Source organism: Trachinotus anak, unplaced genomic scaffold, assembly GCF_046630095.1.
Source record: "Trachinotus anak isolate AG129_WGS33_773 ecotype Australia unplaced genomic scaffold, CSIRO_AGI_Tana_v1 ptg000011l, whole genome shotgun sequence".
Taxonomy (NCBI): domain Eukaryota; kingdom Metazoa; phylum Chordata; class Actinopteri; order Carangiformes; family Carangidae; genus Trachinotus; species Trachinotus anak.
Window position 1 is genome coordinate 28,939,549 of NW_027273862.1, and position 17,769 is coordinate 28,957,317.

The window sequence follows — 17,769 nt, forward strand, 5'->3', positions numbered from 1 at the left end:
ACAAACCTCCAGTTATCAGGAAAACAGACCTGCTGACTGAACAGATTTCCGTCTGGAAGGAGGAGTGTGAGAGAGTGAAATGAGGCTGGATAATTAGGAAAAGAAGGCTGTTTCCCCAAAGGGAGAGAGCGGCGAGCTCCGTGCATGCAGCTATTCGCACCGTCCCTCCGTCTCTATCTCTTTAAGAGCTCAGAGAAGGAGTGTGTGTTCGGTGTGTGTATGTGTGTGCGTGGGGGAGGGGTATTGGCTGGGGTGGAACAGTCCTGTAATGAGCAGATTTTAGAGAGAGAGAGAGAGAGAGAGAGGGAGGGATAGAAAGAGAAAGAGCGAGAGAGAGGCCAAAAAACAAGAGAGGGCAGATGACTTGGTGGAATTGGGATACAACAACAATCCAGATTTGGGCGAGCGCTGAAATGGAGACGACAAAGGGAGAAGGAGAGGAATAATAATTTATTTTTTCTGCTTCTGTTTTTTCTCTTCACACCCTGATCTTCAGGAGAGAGCTTCATCTTTAGATCACAGCAGAGCAGAGAGGAGGGAGAGAGAGGAAAGAAGAGGAGCCGAGGAGATATTCACACTCTGTTATGTCTGCCGAGGTGGAGGTGTGTGTGCAAGGCTGAGGCTGTGTGTGTGTTTGTGTGGTTATGGATGTGTGTCTCTGAGCGTTAGCCTGGATTGCTTGTTTCCAGGCCATGCTATAGAGAAATATCTTCAACTTCCCTGCTCCTCTGATTTTTCTTTAATGGCGTTCGAGTGCAGCAGCCTCCCCGTCCTGTGTCCCTCTCGGTGCAGCAGGGATGTGAGGATGCTGTAATGTCTGATTGAGCCGAGCTCGGTCGCTGCTGCCGCCGCCGCTCTGTGGGCCTGTGGGACTGCTGGAAAAGCCTAGGCCTCCCTTGTCTGGAGCGCCCCGCTGCACGGCTGAGGCGACGGGCCAGCGAGCTCCCCGGCTTCGAGGCTGCGTGGAGCAGGAAGGTGGAGGAGGAAGTGGAGGAGGAGGAGGATGAGAAGCACTCTGAGCCTGCATGCCCATGGGAAGCAGCATGCACGGCAGCTGCGTTCGTCACTTCAGACCCACCGCTGAGGCTGAGGTTGCTTCTCCATCGTAAGGTGATGCTGTTGGGGCCGAGTTCTGCCGTTTTTAAACCGAGGAGCCGGCGTTTTACATCCTAAACTAACGTGAGAGGGAGAGTCGGGGCCCTGCACCTCCATGCTACCTGATTCAAACGAGGCCTCCTCCCTCCGTACTCCTTCTGAGTGAACCAGGCCCTTGTTTTTTCTTCTTCTTGACATTCTAAGGATTTGCCTAAACCTGTTTCATGCATGTCCACTGGAGGCAGGTTTGACTTTGATGATGGGGGGTCGTACTGCGGGGGGTGGGAGCAGGGTAAGGCCCATGGCCGTGGGGTCTGCACGGGGCCCCAGGGTCAGGGCGAGTACGCGGGGGCCTGGAGCCACGGCTTCGAGGTCCTGGGCGTGTACACGTGGCCCAGCGGGAACAGCTACCAAGGCACCTGGGCACAGGGCAAGCGGCATGGCATTGGAGTGGAGAACAAGGGCCGCTGGGAGTACAGAGGGGAGTGGACGCAGGGGTTCAAAGGCCGCTACGGGCAGCTGGAGAGCACGGCCAGCGGGGCCCGGTATGAGGGGACGTGGAGCAACGGTCTGCAGGATGGATACGGCACTGAAACGTATTCAGATGGAGGTAAGGCTGCTAAAACTCATCTTCTGCAACACTGAGGGAAATCTCACCTGTCAGAGCCCCTTCACCCCCCAGTATCAGCCCCGGGACGGTGTGGTGGTCAGAGCTGGCCCCGTTCAACTTCTCTGAATAAAAACATCTCTGCTTCCTCCACAAACTGATTTTCAGGCTGAAAGTGGAGCGACTTGCTTACTGTTACACTTCTCCAATGTGGACTACATAAATAACATGTAGGTCACATCCACAGCCACGGACTGAATTATGGGGCACAGGCCCAGGGGCCTGAGGGGTCAGAGGGTCCCCGGGGGGCCATATTTTGTACAGTGTGATGTAACATTCAGTGTAATATCTGTGCGGAGGAGCGTGAGCGTGGATCTGCTGTAGCAGGAGTCAGACAGCCTCTTTATCTCCTGTGTGAAGTAAATACTGAAGTTCAGCTGCAGTTTTTCAAGCAGCAGCAGCAAAGCGTCACTGAGAGAAACACAAAACCACAACATGGAAACAGAAAATTACTCCAAACAGACACAAAACGACTAGAAACAAGTTGTTTGTGTACATTTTGTTTGCTCCAGTGTAGGAGGGGTGGGGGTGGGGGGGGGGGGCTCCGTCCATGTCCACATGCCCCCTGTAGGTGGGCTGTCACCGGGGCAGATCAGCTTCACAGTAGCCTACTGACCGGCCTTTATTACAGACGGACAGAAAACAACAGAAACAGGCTGTGGGCGTCAGAAGGAGGACGTGTGTCTAATATTAGAAATTAAACCATGTTGAATTCTCATCACTCCTGTTTGGAGACACACAGGTTTATAAAAACACCCCCCCACCCCCACCCCCACCCCCCCGCCCCTCCCTCTCTGCATCTTACCCTCTGTGCTGTGAGGTCTCCATGGTAACGGGAGACAGCAGGTCAGCGTGTCACTAGGGACCAGTCCGCGGCTCTTCTGCTCTCTGATTGGCTCTCTGCCTCTGTCAGTCTCGGGTTTTTTTTAATGACTTCGGGGGTTTGTAATCTAGGCCGTTTGATGACGGACGCCCGCCCCCGAGCACCGCGCAGGACCCGGATGATGGAGCCGGAGAGCGGGGTCAGTCGGTGCTGCAGCGGGGGTGGAGGCACCGCCACATCCTCACTCCTGCTGTTTTACCATGAAAGACAAATACAAAAGAGGAAAAAAAAAAAAAAAAAAAAAAAAGATGCGTCACGCAACAGCTCTGCTCCCACTTCCGGTCACGTGGCAGACAGATGAATATAGCACGCACGAGCTGACACATTTTCCACAGCCCGGTAAAAACGAAGCTGCTTCTTCTGTCAGAGCCTGAGCTTCTCACACCGCAGAACTGAACAACAATCACACATCTCACAAACCCGCCGAGGGTTCAGCACCGCGGACAGCTCCCGGTCCCCGCACGGCGGGTCCGCGGAGGAACAAATAGACCCACTCTGTGTTTTATTGTAAAGTACAATAAAACACAGTGAAAATCAGTAGATAAAAGGGAAAATAGCGATGAGCTCGGACAGAGAGGTGAATTTAAAAATTAAAAGAAAACACAGACTGAACTGAAAAAAATGAAACACTTCAGGTTTGTCAGTAGAATTAAAGGTTTGGTTTCAGCACCGCGGACAGCTCCATCTGGAAACTGTAGCTGTGCCCCAGTTTCAGGCTACATAGGCCTACTAATTATATGCAGTATTTATATATATATACTTGTACTGTATGGTCTATTTTTGCAGTTAGTAAACAAGACAGCCAATGTTCCTTACTATTTTATACTAACAGGAAATTATGTAACACCAGCAACCAACAAACATCAGGCAAACTGAGATTTTAGGAGACTGATGCCAAAGAAATTAACAAAGAGAAAGCAAAGATGTCAGACATGTTTTGTTTCCCAGGTCTTACAGGGTCTGTTTTCGCACCATCTGCAGTTTATTTTGATGCATTTATTTTGCATTCCTTTATTCACTGTTTTTATTCTGTGTACTGACTGTTCTGAGTTTACTTAATGTGATCACTTTCTCCGTGTGAAAGCATCACATGCTCAGAAGCTGCTCAGAGTTAGCATGTAGCAGAGTTAGGACACAGCTGCTGTGTGACCCAGTTCCAGACCACATACTAATTCTGTGTAGTATGTGCTCATGTTGTCAGGGCTGGGGATGCACAACACAAACTGGAATAAAGATTAAAAAATTAGATTTGACACACCTTGGGCTACAAGATGTGTCCCCTGAAATGTTTGCGGACACACTCCCATAACATCTTTATTAGTTGATATTATGTTAATGTTGTTTTTACAGCTTGTTGTGCTGCCCCCAAGTGGCTAAAAATCTATTAGAACTGCTTTAAGGCTCTTGTCGTTTCAGTTGAGATTGTGAAGTAAGTCGGTGTCCAGTCTTGCACATTGGAAACATGACAAAAATTAAGCAAATTATTTTTTTTTTAAATCTGTTATTTATTGCAGCAAGTGAATTCTGGTTTAAGGTTTTTGGAGCCTTGAAAAGGTTCCTCTCAGAAAACTGTTGGGAAATGGAGGAAAAAATTACAATAAATACACAAAACAGCCAAGATAGAAAACTGAGATGAAATAGAGGGGTTAATCCCTTAATAGACCCCTTCCCATGTTTGTGCACACACCTGAAAATAATGTACCAAAAAATAAAAAGGTCATTGTTTTTCAACCATTTTTTTTTCAAACAATGTATAATTTTGTTGAGGTTGTGTCCAGATTGAGTCCAGTAAAGACACCTGAAGTAGAGCTACCAAGGCCAAAACGTCCCACAGGTGCGTTTGAAGAGGTTAAACCTTTGATACGGGGTCGATCTGATCTGATAGAGATTGGTTTCAGCACCACAGCAGCTCCAGGAATGACCACACACTTATACTACACAAGGTTTACTACAGACTAATGTTCATGGTGCACGGTGGTATATAAAGATCATTTATGAGAGTCTCCATTAGTGTTGTCACACTGTGGGACCACAGTACATGCAGACTGTTGTAAATGAGACACATACTGACTCCTGTTCTTATAGTTCCTGGAGTTTAAAAGTCCCTAAGTTTATCTCACCTCGACCCTCCGAACATTATGGATGGGCTCGTGATTGTCATTGGATTCTATCCACAATCTGTTTTATTCTGAAGACATTTTAAGAAAACTTTAAAAAGTCACTGCTACTGTGACTTTTGCATATTTAATGCATATTTAATGCTACTTTATACTTCCACTGTTGTACTTATTACTTCATTACATTTACTTAATAACTTTACTTACTAGTTACTTTGCAGATATGGGGATATAATATACATTATAATAAACAAATACATTATGATGTATTATTATAGATTAAGATAATGCAAGACTTTATTAACCCCCCTCGGGAAATTCACCAGCTACTCAGCAGGATATAAAGTAATTAAAAGTAGTAAAGTAAGTGAAAATTAACTTCTACCAGCTGTAATATTAACATGATGTACACGTTACTGCATTCATAGTTATAATAATATATTACCATACAATATTCAGAAATGGTCCACTATGCATCATAAGTACGTAAAGTACTTTGGTGCTATATTATGATGCTAATACTTGTGTACTTTTACTTTTGAATGCAGGACTTTGACATTGTGGAATTTCTACTTTTACGTGAGTAAAAAATCTGAGTATTTACACAAGAGCTCACCAACAGAAAGATACATTAAAAAAAAACACAAGGATAACCTAGAAAATATTAATAAATATTTTTAGTTTTTATTTCACAGTGTAAAGATAAATGTAGTATAAATGTCAGTTCACTGCTGCAGCAAATAGCACAAACCCCTGGAATGACCCAGTAATGAAATAGTTTTCTCCTCACAGCTGTGACTCACTGTCTCTAAAGCTGCTTCACTCCAAGATTAGGTCTTTGAACTGAAGAGTGTCTGTTTCTAATTCTTAAACTGAAAGAGATCTGCAACCTGTGAAAAACTCATCATATTCTGAACAATCAATGCGCTGACGAGTCGTCAGAGCAGAGCCTGTCAACTATCCACGACTGTCTGGATGGAGCCAGAACCCACTGTAATGTTGTTTCCAAGAAAGTAATCATAACATGCATTTAAATATATAATTAAACTATTACAAACCTGTGTGTGTCTGAACCTCCAACAGAGCAGGATGATCTTTAACGTCACTGACATTTAACCACATGTCAAACACAAAGACAAACCCACAGGAGGCAACGTGAAACATCCATGATTGTGAAACTGGTTTATTTGCGTTTAGTGCTGATTTCATGTTAATCAGTTGTCAGGCTTTGTCAAAACCTTTCATGTTGAGTGTAATTTGGAGGCAGCCACAGAGAAGCCAAGTGTGGTTCCTATTTAACATTCAATATTATATTGGTGATTGTGCAAACTCCCAGACAACTACTGTGAGTTTATTCCCACTATATTACTGATCTGGTTCACTCTCACTGCCGCCTGTTTGCTGCAGCACCAGGCAGCTGTTTCAGAGAAGAAGCTGATCTAAAACCCAGCGTTCAACAAACTGCACCAGTCTGTTTATGAATGTCAGTGCATGTGCAGAGAGGTCAGGGTGGTGGTGGTGCTACAGAACGTACAACTGTCACAGCAGAGACTGGAACTCACAACCACAGTCCTGCCTGTGGTCTTGGTACGAAAAGCACGTTGGCTGAGGTTCAGGAAACTTGGTGGTTTTTATTAAATGTAAATAAACATGTTGTTGCTGTGAGAGTCTAAACACAACCACAAAACAGTTTAATAATGCTGGAGTCACTGCACTGAGTTCACTATCAACAAATATGTAATGAACAACATATCCACAATATGTTTAAAGTAAAAATAACCTGGTTGTAATTAAATTTCCTGCAAAACATATTTGCTGTTGCACTTGTTGCAGTTGTATATAAATGTCATTTGTAGGAGACAGAGTGAAGTCAGTGGAGCCTTCAGCAGCAGAGGAGCCAGATGTTTCCCTCAGGAGTTGGTAGAGACCAAAAACAGAGCTAAAAGAAAGTGTCTAATGGACTGACATTCATCAGGTGGCCAGAAACATGACCCCGAACAAATTTCTTTGTATTTGCTGGACGTGTAAATGAGCAACAGTTTGCCAGCATTTTTGACATAATTTATAAGGTGGACGTTGTAGTTACAGTTTGTTCTGCTGCCTCAAGTAGCTAAAACGGGTTTGTGCTGCTTTAATGAGGTGAAAATGAGTTTCCAGGGATGACTTATCAAATCTGAAGTTTTGGATTTTGGCTCTTAACATTAACATTGTTAATGTTATGTTTACACTGATTATAAATCCAAGAGCACAAATTACTCATTAGTCTTCACAAATTAGTTGTTTTTGTTCTCTCCTTAGGCCAAAAGCATGTATGTCCAGCATGTGGCACCAAGGTGAAGGATTACAGCTCAAAGTGATGATTTCTCTGAGAGCAGAAAACGATTTACAGCATAAAAACATTTGAATGTGAAATACTATAAAATTAAAAACCAGTCTGTGACAGAGAGCGTAAAAATATTTATCTATATGTATTTGCTTAAAAAGTGACTCAAGCGACTAATCAATTATTAAAATAGCTGATAATTAATTTCAAAACTCTAATGGACTCTCAAGGACATTTCTCACTGTTTTCTGACACTTTAGAGACAAATCGATTCGGTGAGAGCTGGTTTCATTTGGACGAGTGAGGCGGTCATGTCAGGACACACCGAGGCTGAGCTCAGATTATATGAAGGAAGTGTAGACAGCTGTTAAATGTCTTTCATGACATGAAACTCAGCAGGAACGTCTGCCGCCGAGCTCTCTTCTAAATGAAACTGACAAGTAACGAGTCGAACAGGAGGCCGTCAGGTTTCCTGCCCGGAAACATGAGCTCCTGGATCTGCTTCACCTCTTCTTCTCACCACCTCAGGAATTTGAGGAGAGGGTGGAGGGTGGAAGATGTTGACCTCCTCCTACAGCAGACCTGCTTTGTTTTAAAGCTCTGTGGCTGATGGATTTAAATTTGTGTCGATACGAAGAGGTTTTATTCTTGCTCATTTTCAGAAGTTTTAAAGAAGATCCACAGGAAGGATTTTAGAGTAACAAGCCTGCTTTTATGTTTTAGAAATGATGAAACTGTCAAACTGTTGGCTCACTCTCTTCCTGCGTCGTGGTGTGTTGGTTTATCTTCCACACTTCCCCTCTGTCTGATCTGCCAAATCTTAAACAGCTCAGGCACGAAGATTCACTCCATAAATACTACCGCTTGGCCAGTTTTTAGAAAATACCGCTTGGCCGGTTTTTAGGAAGCACACGTACTTTTCTGCAATCCAGGAAATGCCAAATATCTGGTTTTATTCAGTTTGTTTGAAGTGTCTCTTTGGTTTATTTTCACAGCCTTCACACTGCACCAATATGCTTCAGTTTGGCACCGAAATATTTCAAAGATTTTATTCCTGGCGTTGTGCAGCTACCACACAAACCTTTACACAAAGGAATTATAAATACATCTGTAGCTTGGCACACAATAGTTGGCATTTTTGGGCTGATATGGGGATAAAAATTAGCACTAGTGTATTAAGACACAAAAACAGCAGTGGTAATTATAATATAGACACAGCTGTGCAGTCCAGTACAACAATCCTGCATTGAACCGTATGTGTGAAGCTTTTAATGCTGAACTTGTTAGATTTTATGTCGGTTTTAAGGCTGTAACTTGTAGCTTTATAACAGAATCTGTGAGAGATTCAGTCTCATAAACAGGATTATATTTGTGGTAACACTGATACTCACTGAAGAAAACTGAAACATATCCCAGAAACTGAAAGCTGTGCCACATGTGCAGCTAAATCTTTGAAGGTCTGTGGACAGAGCTACTGTGTGCGGTGCTCGATGGGGCTCCACATATTTTCTAGCTCTCAATCTACAGTGGAAATAGTTTCTGTGCTTATATTCACAGGTATGAATGGCATAAATGCTAACCTGCTGATGGTTCGCAGGTATAATGTTTACCATGTTTACCATCTCATTAGGTGTCATCAAGTTTCCAGGTGTTTGGTCATAAATAAGTTTTTTTTAGTCCAGAGCTGTTGAGACATTTCAGCAGAAATCAGCCTCATGGTGGAGGAAAGGTTGGGTCCTCAGTGAACTGTGAGTTTAATGTTTGTACAGGATTTGATGGTAATCCATGTTAAAGCCGTGGAGGTATTTCAGCGTGTCTGTCCGTCCCTCAGGAACCTACCAGGGCCAGTGGCTGGGCGGGATGCGCCATGGCTACGGCGTGCGGCAGAGCGTCCCGTACGGCATGGCGGCCGTCATCCTCTTCCCTCTGCGGACGTCCATAAACTCCCTCCGCTCCGAGCACAGCCACGGCCCCCCGGCCGTGCTGGAGGACGGCGCGGCCGGCGCGCCCACAGACGGAGTGGTGGCCGGGCTGGCCGGGAGCCCGGTGGGCCGAGGCGGGTTCGCTCTCACGGCTCCGAGTGAGGCCGAGCGCCAGAGGAAGAGGAAAGGCCGCTTCCGCCAGTCCATCCTGAGCGGCCTGAAGCTGCGCCGCTCCGAGTCCAAGAGCTCCCTGGCCAGCCAGCTCAGCAAGCAGAGCTCCTTCTGCAGCGAGGCCGGCATGAGCACCGTCAGCTCCGCCGCCTCCGACATCCACTCCAACGCCAGCGAGACGGAGCAGGGCGCCCCCGTGGACGCCACCGTCACCGAGATGTATGCGGGCGAGTGGCGGAGCGACCAGCGGGCCGGCTGGGGCGTGAGCCGGCGCTCAGACGGCCTGCATTACGCGGGTGAGTGGGCGGGGAACAAGAGGCACGGATACGGCTGCACCACCTTCCCTGACGGCACCAAGGAGGAAGGGAAGTACAAGCAGAATGTGCTGGTGAGTGGGAAACGCAAGAACCTGATTCCACTGAGGGCCAGTAAAATCAGAGAGAAGGTGGACCGGGCCGTGGAGGCTGCGGAGAAGGCCGCGGACATCGCCAAGCAGAAGGCAGAGATCGCCATGTCCAGGTGAGAGAGTCCAGGTGGACATGTTCCTGCTCAGGTCACAGTCTCTGTCTGTCTCACTGGCTCCTGGTGGGACGCTGCCATGTCACAAACTCCTCTGCACCAATCAGGATTAAGTCAAAATATGATCACAATCAATCAAACCTGATGAAACCACGCCCACACAGGAGAGAGCTCACATGGACTTGAGTGTAAAACTTTTGATGAATAAAACCTAAAGATGCTTTTTTATTGTTTTTATTCAGTCGTTAATATATTTACTGTTAGAGATGTCAGGTGGTGTAACAGCCAGTGGTGAAATCATCTGCGAGGACGGAATAAATTCTGTGCTAAATGTATGAATAACTGGCATTGAAAAATGGCTTTGACACTAGTTGCATATTAATTTTCTGTCAATCAGATAATTGATCAATCAACTACTCATTTCTGATCTTCTTGTTTTATCAGGTAACATTGTTTCATCAAAATCATGTTCTCTATGCAAAAATCATCTTAATTTGTAGAATAACTAAATAATGTCAAATGAATGTAGAGGTGGTGTGAAAAGAAAACGTAAATGTAAAGTACAAGTACCTCAAATTTGTACTTCAGAACAGTAATTGAGTAAATGTCCTTGGTTATATACCACCACTGCACAACCAGGCAACAGAAGCAAAAATACAAACTCAATCAATAAATTCAATGCTTTTATTTTGGATATTTATGCTTTAATAATCTTAAATCTATTCCCGTCTCTCCTGGATGTGACTTTATAAAAGTATAGAGAGTCAGTTTGGCTTAAATGAGCAGAACTGCGTAGCTCCAGACTCAGTTTAAGCTCTAAAGCCTGTGTGACTGCAGCGTTTCTACCTGTCGTGTTCAGGATGAGCCACGCTCGGGGGAAGGCGGAGGCAGCTGAAGGCGTGGCGCAGAAGGCCACGGAAGAGTGTCGACTGGCCCGGATAGCTGCCAAAGAGCTCTCCCCCTCCTTCCACATCTACGGGAACGGTGAGTGGACAACAGACACAGAATTTTAAATCCAGGTCAGACCTGAGGGATCATGTCTCAGTGTAAACAGATACCCTTCATTTGTATTATATGGAGATTATTTACCACTGATATATTTTAGAATCATTTAAAAGTCTTTTTAGAACAGAAATTTTTTGTGTGAAATTGCTGATTGACAGTTTCTAAGTGCTGAACGAAGGCACGAATACCACGACCTGCGTGACTGAGGATCTTCACAGACATGCTGATTACCGATATTAAAATATCTGTACTAATAATGTAATGAGTGTAATGGATTGATTACTGAACAGGCCGACTGGGCACAGGTCCAAGGACCCAAGGGCCTGTTCCCAGTCAGACTGTTCAGTTCAACAGCTTCTGTATGAAATGTTAATATTTCTTATGAAAAGTCAAAACGACAACAAAGAGACAGAAAATGAGTTAAAAAAGAAGAACAATAGTCAAGAAAACAAGTAAACTAGATGTAATATATGACATATGTGACAATGAAAAACAAACTAACTTTCTACTATAAGTCATCAGCTATAATACTGTTAATGTCATAATGTTCTCCTTCTGGTAAGAAATATAACTGTCAGACACCAATATAAAGCATTTCTTACAGGCCTTAAGTTCTGCCTTTGTTGAACATCAGTTTTTATTCAGTTCAAGTTTGTTAAAGATTTACTCTAAATTATTTTATTGCCAGTTTCTATCCATGTTATGGTTCTTCATTTTTCCCCAGAGACCTGGATTGTAACAGCAGCTTTAAATCAAAAAAGGCAGCAGATTATGGATCTGATGTAACTGCACTCACTGTCCTTATTTAAAATCCCAAATCAAAACATCTTTATGTATCTGACCCTTCACAGATTAACACATTATATATCAGATGTGGATTTACAGTGAGCACTAAGCTCAGTGTTTGCTCTCATAATAAACTCATGATAAACGTCAAATAAACACCAAACTACAGAGGATTAGCCTTTGAGAATTCAAGCTAAATCAAGATTATTCACTTCCATAATCCTCTCTAAGCCAACAGTGATTGCATGCACAAGATCCAGTCTGTATGCAGCCTGCTCTCCCTTTGTGACTCTGCATGCTAATAACACTGACACACACACTGTAGGTCTGATGGACTTGCTGTGGATCAGTGCCAAGACGCTTCATTGCTGCTTTTCTCCAACTGTTTTCTCAGGGCTCGAATGTCAGAGGCCCAAGCACCAGGATGCCAAGGACAAAGACCATGAGGTCATCTCCACAGGAACAGACAGTCCGGAGCTGTGCACTCCGGACACCACGCCGCCTGTAATAACACCTGATCTCAGCCCCGTGCTGAGCGTACCCACCTCGCCCCCCCACAGCCCGCCCAAGCACGCCCATCGCCCCAGAAATGCTTGCTTCATGCGCCAGAGCGCCGTGGACGATCAGGGCGGGGCCGAGATCCAGGTGCTGGTTGAGGGGCGGGGGGTGGATCTGCCGAGGGGAGGGGCTAACAATTGGACTGATGACATGTATCCGGAGCGAGGAGGCAGCAGCCGCTCCACCACACCTTCCCTTCTGGAGGAGCAGGAGGGCCAAATCAACGGCCACGAGCAGGCCCCTCTGTCCAACCACAAACCACGGGAGAAATCCTTGTCCAATCACAAGTCCCGGGAGCACGCTTCCTCCTACAGAGCGTGGGAGCACTCCTTGTCCAACCAAAAGCCCTCCAAGCATGCCTCTTCCAATCACAAGTCAAGGGAGTACTCATCCTCCAATCACAAAACATGGGATCATTCTTCCACCAATCACAAGGCCTGCGAGCACGCCTCTTCCAACTACAAGCCGCAGGTGCACATTTTGTCCAATCACAAAGCCTTGGAACATAACATGTCCAATCACAAGACTTCTGAGCATGCTTCTTCCAATCACAAATCCCAAGATTATATCTCCTCTAATCACAATGCAAAGGACCACATCTCCTCTAGTTATAACCCTCGAGAGCATGTCTACTCCAACCACCACCCAAAGCAGCACAACCCCTCCAACCACAAGCTTAACGAGCATGCTGTAATCGACCAAAGGCTCGATGGCCTCACCGTGGGCTGGACTGCTGAAAGCACCCTTAGGTGGAGCCCCGCCCACTCACGCCTCACAGAGCAGGACGAGGAGAGGATGAACGACTACACGGTTGACATGAGGCTTCAGTGTCCGGACTCACAGACGTCTCGGGGGCTGGGCCAGGAGTCCCCCGCCCCGAAAAACAACAGGCTGCGATCCCGAGGCCTTCGGCCGGTCAGAGAGGGATCCATGGACTCTGTACAGATGCTGGACAACCTGAATGTGGGGGCAGAGCTGGAGGAGTGGCCGCTGCACAGGGACCTCACCCTCTCCCCACCCCTAAAGTCTCAGCCCATCACTCTGGAGCAGGAAGGAGAGCATCTCACCCTCAAATCAAACTCAGTGAGTCCTTCCACTTGTGTTTGAGGGATAAAGTCTGTCTGTGTGTTTATAGGAACATGGATCCACATCGTCCATGATTCTCTTCATTTCTGAGTGTGAATTCTGACCAATGACCAGCTAATGAAGAAATATAATATATAGATTTTAGGAAATGCTCAGTTTTATTTCTGAGTTAGATGCAAATATTGTTACCACTGTAATATCTGTATGATGAATACAAAGCTTTTGTTTGCATCAGTCAAATTCAGGCAAAAAGGAAACGTAGTCAGAATAACATAAAGAGCCATTTACTGAAAACTCACATAAAGTGAAAAATCTAGTGTTTAATTAATATCTGTTCACTAATAAAGTAAAAACACAGCCTACCGCAGTGGCTCACACAGTAAATTCAGCATCACGTATATTTCCATACACCGACAAACACACCCTCTCCACTCCACTGCTCTCAGTGTTGTTTCAACAGAAGTATTAGTCATATATTAATCCCAGTGGTTCTGCTTTTCTGGGCAGGAAGACTTTTAATGTGAAAAATCAGTGGAAGGGTCCAAATACCTCAGTACCCATGAGTCTGGGATGCTGTTACCTCTCAGGAAGGAGGGCGGATGATTATTTTCAAAATTACACCAAGAAGAAATTTGAATGCACAAAGGATGTTTATCACACTTCCTGTCACATTTATACAAACCCGAGCAAAGTCACGGTGCCGCACTAGATGCACATTTCAGAAATATCATGTTTTATTAGCCAGTAGGTTACTGATGTACAAAATGGATCAAATTGAGCTACAGAAATTATTATTACAACCAATGCTTGATCACTTCCTGACACTTCCTCATCTGCTGTAATTTGGTGAATTGTGTGCTTCTGGCAGCTGCACTGCACTAACTGCTTCTTTTCTCCTCTCTTGTCTCCCAGGGCTCCAGCTCTATTCTGGTGGTTATGGTCATTTTACTCAATATTGGAGTAGCCATTCTTTTCATTCACTTCTTTATTTAAGCTTATACAGGTATGATCTACTAAGACTTATTGATAATTACAGTATATTATATTATTACTTACTGAGACGGACGTTCTGCCTATTCGACTGGAGCCCGCAGCCCGAGTGACGGACACAGCAGAGCCTTTCTATTGTTGCTACTGGTCTTTCCACCTCTGTTGAAGCCCATTTTCAGTTTCTCTGAGAGCACCGTTCCTTTTCAAAACGCTTCCGTTGCAACCATAGAAAAAAAAAAAGGTGATTGGATAAGAGTCAAAGGAGAGTAAAGAGTTTAGCAGCTTTAAACGAGCGAGGTGTATCGGGGCACACATGCATGGGTGTCCATCACATACGGACTGGAGATGGCACAGGCAGTTCTGCCCATTTTTCCATCCCCCTAGATGAGAATATAGCAACTCTTGTTTCCTGGTTATCATGAGGAACATGCTAACCAAGATCATGGCACATACACTCCATCCTACCCCCCCTCCCCCCCAATTTGCCTTTTAACCCTTTCCCCTCTCGGTCCAGTCCACCAGTCTATACCCCCCCTCCCCTCGCACTATGCGCTACATACAGAACTATGCTGCAAGAGTAGATCCATTTTAAAGGGCTCCGTCATTATTCTTTTCTTTTTTCCACTACGAACTACATAAACACACACAACCATTGCATGAGGCTGTGTGGGGTTTTAAAAAGTGCATTTTCTATCCCTTTAACATCACTGTTCTGTCTTCATTTGTACGCACTCCATCCCGATCGTCACCTCTCGTCACTGCACCTGTCGGCAGAGATTTGGAAACCACTTCTCATCCAACCAAATCACAGAATCTGAGCCAATCAGATTAACGTTTGATTCGCGGATCAAACGCCAGCGACCAACACGCTCCGAGACCCATGTGTCTAAATCCTCCAGGAACTTCCTGAATTTTATTGTAAGTGAAGTTAAATTTTTGTCGACCCACACAAACACACACATTCGCACGCAAAAAAAAAGACACATAAAACAAATTAAACTGCTGACACACTGAGGAGGATTCAGCCTTGCCCCTTTGTACAGCCTAAAGACTGTTATGTTATAACCACTAATTCTACTATATATGTGTATGTGTCATTATTATTCAAGTTTGTTACTTTTTGCAGTTTGCAAGACAGAGAGAATGCTGAGTGCCTCGTATTTATTCATTTTCCGTCTCAAATTTATTTAAACCCCTGACCCTGGATAAAACACTCGAGCGTGGGCAGGCTAAGAGGAGAGGAATACCCTTCAACATTAAGAAAGGTGACCCTCCACCCCCCCACACACACAAACCTTCCTCTTCACCCTGAAATGGCATGCACTGTTTTGTCTCTCTCTCCCAGTCCCCCTTTTGGACCAGTCAAAAAGGGAAAAATGGGGTTTCTACGGTGTCGTTTCCAGACACTTTTTGGGCCGGATGAGATTTTTTTCAGCATGTTTGTTTAGCCTGCTCAATCTGGTGTCAGTTTGTGAGTTTCTCCCTCTCGTCTCTTTTATCCAGCAACACAAGGCTATGTGAGACATGGAGAGCAGTGTAAAATAAACGCTAGCTTTTAACTCTCAGTGGATACCGAAAATGTCCTGAGTTTATGAATGATATAAAAGAAACTCTCTGCTACTGTATGTTTTATACTTCGCACCCAGTGGCATCATCATGTTGTGACATCATTGCATGCCCGAGCATGCTCTTTCTTACTCTTTGGTTTATGAGGTTGTTTCGAAGTTAATGTGGAGAAAATAATGAAATGTTTGAAATTAATGAGTTTGGTGTGGTTATTATTGCTGTTTGACACGATTCAACTTCATAACGGTGAAGAATACTACAGCTGCTACCACGACGACAGTGCACGACAGCTCGAGGTGGCGTCGGGTGATCTGACGAAGAAGTACTCAGATATTTTACTGAAGTAAAAGAAAAAATACCACAATGAGATATAAGAAGTAAAATAAGATGAAATATTACAGAGAGTTCACATTACAAAAAGCTATATATAAAATATACATTTAAAAACCTGAGACTATATTTGTGCAAAAGAGTCAAGTAATGCAACTCTGGTAGCCATGAACTATGGGTAATGTGAGAATAATAAAACAGATATAATGGTATATGAATATGTACAATATGCACACATTACACTAATAATACAGATATATATATATATATAATAATATAGATATATAACTAAAGAGACAAGAAGGTTAATAAACATAATTCCCAAAATCAAACGTTTGCTTTGAATGGCCTGAGTCAGAAACAGAAACATACGGTAAAAGACTTATCATTTCTAAATTATGAATGAAAGCTCAAAAGGTTGACGTCAAGTTTAAAACAAGTGTTTCTTGGGACGTTTCCTCTCTTCAGGACTTGGTAAGTACAATAAACATTTTCACATCCAACAGAAGAGTCATCTTTAACAACAGAGATGTTGTTAAAGAAGTGAAGCAATCAGCATTTTGTCTTTGAGACTGAACTTTATTTCCGCTGATGTTTCTTTATGATCCATTCCAAAGTTAAAATAAATAAATAATCCACTGACTCTCAGTCCAGGCCGGGGTCAAGGGGCACAGCAGTGATATGCTGAAACTAGAAAATGCAGTTTTTGACGAAATCGCGGTGGAATCGCTGCGTCTGCACAAGCTGGAACTAAAGCGTGTTGCTGGCTTGAATTAGTATTAAAGCGGTAAGAAAAAAGGAGTGAGGACTGTAAACTGTAGTGTAGGCAGTGAAGAAAGTTTAAATGTGAGTCATGCTGTGGAAGCACATACATAAGCGAGAATACACTGTAAATCCAATTTCACTCCCATTTGCTCAAGATTTTTAGTTTAGCAAACAAAATAACTGCATCAGTTGACTCTTGTCAGACTGCAAATTTATCCCAGGCCTCGAATCAGGGTCAAGATTTGAGCTTGGAAAGTGATGTTCACAAATAATTTGTAGTTAAAAGCATCTTAGTCCAAATTCAGTTGTATAAAATGAATAAAATGTTTTTCCAAAATCATTCCCTGTTATATATGTTCTCCGCCCACGTTACACATTGACTACTCAGTTTTCACACCTAAGTTAAAACACAGATTTTGATCATAACTTGAATTATATTAATACATTTGATGCATAGAAAATATATTTTAATTATTTGTACAGTGATTACTATGTATGCTTAGAATGTACAGCCATGGTTTCCCTAATATTCATATTTAATCAAACATTTGTATTTGACTATTTTACACAGTGCACAAATTCTGTCCATTGAGCTTATAAATATGCTGTTTTAACATTAAATATTCTTATTGAATTATGCATTATAAGACAAATTGAGGTTTTGTTTCTACCCTGACATTTAAAGTTACACCAACAAAGAAATGCAAGCTGTACATAACCTTAAAATTTAATGTTGCTTTGATTAAGTATTTAGAAAAGTATATGTTCAACATAACTCAGCAACTCTGAAACCTCTGAAAAGTGGTGGAGTAGAAGAATAAAATGGCATAAAATGCAACTACTAGTAAAGTACCTTAAAATTATACTTAAGCACAGCGCTTGAGTAAATGTACTTCTGTTCTGTTCCCCCACTGCTTTTATAATAAAATATATTATCAATGCTATATTGGCTTAAATACTTAACAATACAATACTTTATTATGCAA

General features: G+C 43.6%; 1 protein-coding gene and 1 long non-coding RNA gene across 3 annotated transcripts in view; one reads left to right on the forward strand and one right to left on the reverse strand.

Annotated features, from left to right (window-relative positions):
* LOC139628211 (uncharacterized) overlaps positions 1-17,769 on the reverse strand; it is a 31,449-nt gene that overhangs the window by 5,435 nt on the left and 8,245 nt on the right. Inside the window, exon 3 of the long non-coding RNA XR_011692715.1 lies at positions 10,544-10,670. This is a non-coding gene — a long non-coding RNA (uncharacterized lncRNA). The remainder of the gene's footprint in view (positions 1-10,543; positions 10,671-17,769) is intronic.
* Positions 151-15,883, forward strand: jph3a (junctophilin 3a). Of its 2 annotated transcripts, none has more exons than XM_071489645.1 (5): positions 151-1,705; positions 8,917-9,697; positions 10,557-10,681; positions 11,883-13,129; positions 14,045-15,883. In XM_071489645.1, the coding sequence occupies exons 1-5, from the start codon at positions 1,324-1,326 to the stop codon at positions 14,123-14,125; spliced, it is 2,616 nt and encodes an 871-aa protein (XP_071345746.1). In that variant the 5' UTR covers positions 151-1,323; the 3' UTR covers positions 14,126-15,883. The 2 variants fall into 2 exon arrangements, with proteins under 2 accessions (XP_071345746.1, XP_071345747.1); XM_071489646.1 differs by having other exon boundaries at positions 154-602.

What these genes read in the sequence shown, in the direction of transcription:
- jph3a (XM_071489645.1), top strand. Translation starts at nt 1,324, where the DNA reads ATGTCCACTGGAGGCAGGTTTGACTTTGATGATGGGGGGTCGTACTGC. An exon ending in TGAAACGTATTCAGATGGAG is followed by an intron (nt 1,706 to 8,916) that starts GTAAGGCTGCTA and finishes TCCGTCCCTCAG; the next exon opens with GAACCTACCAGGGCCAGTGG. An exon ending in TCACCCTCAAATCAAACTCA is followed by an intron (nt 13,130 to 14,044) that starts GTGAGTCCTTCC and finishes CTTGTCTCCCAG; the next exon opens with GGCTCCAGCTCTATTCTGGT.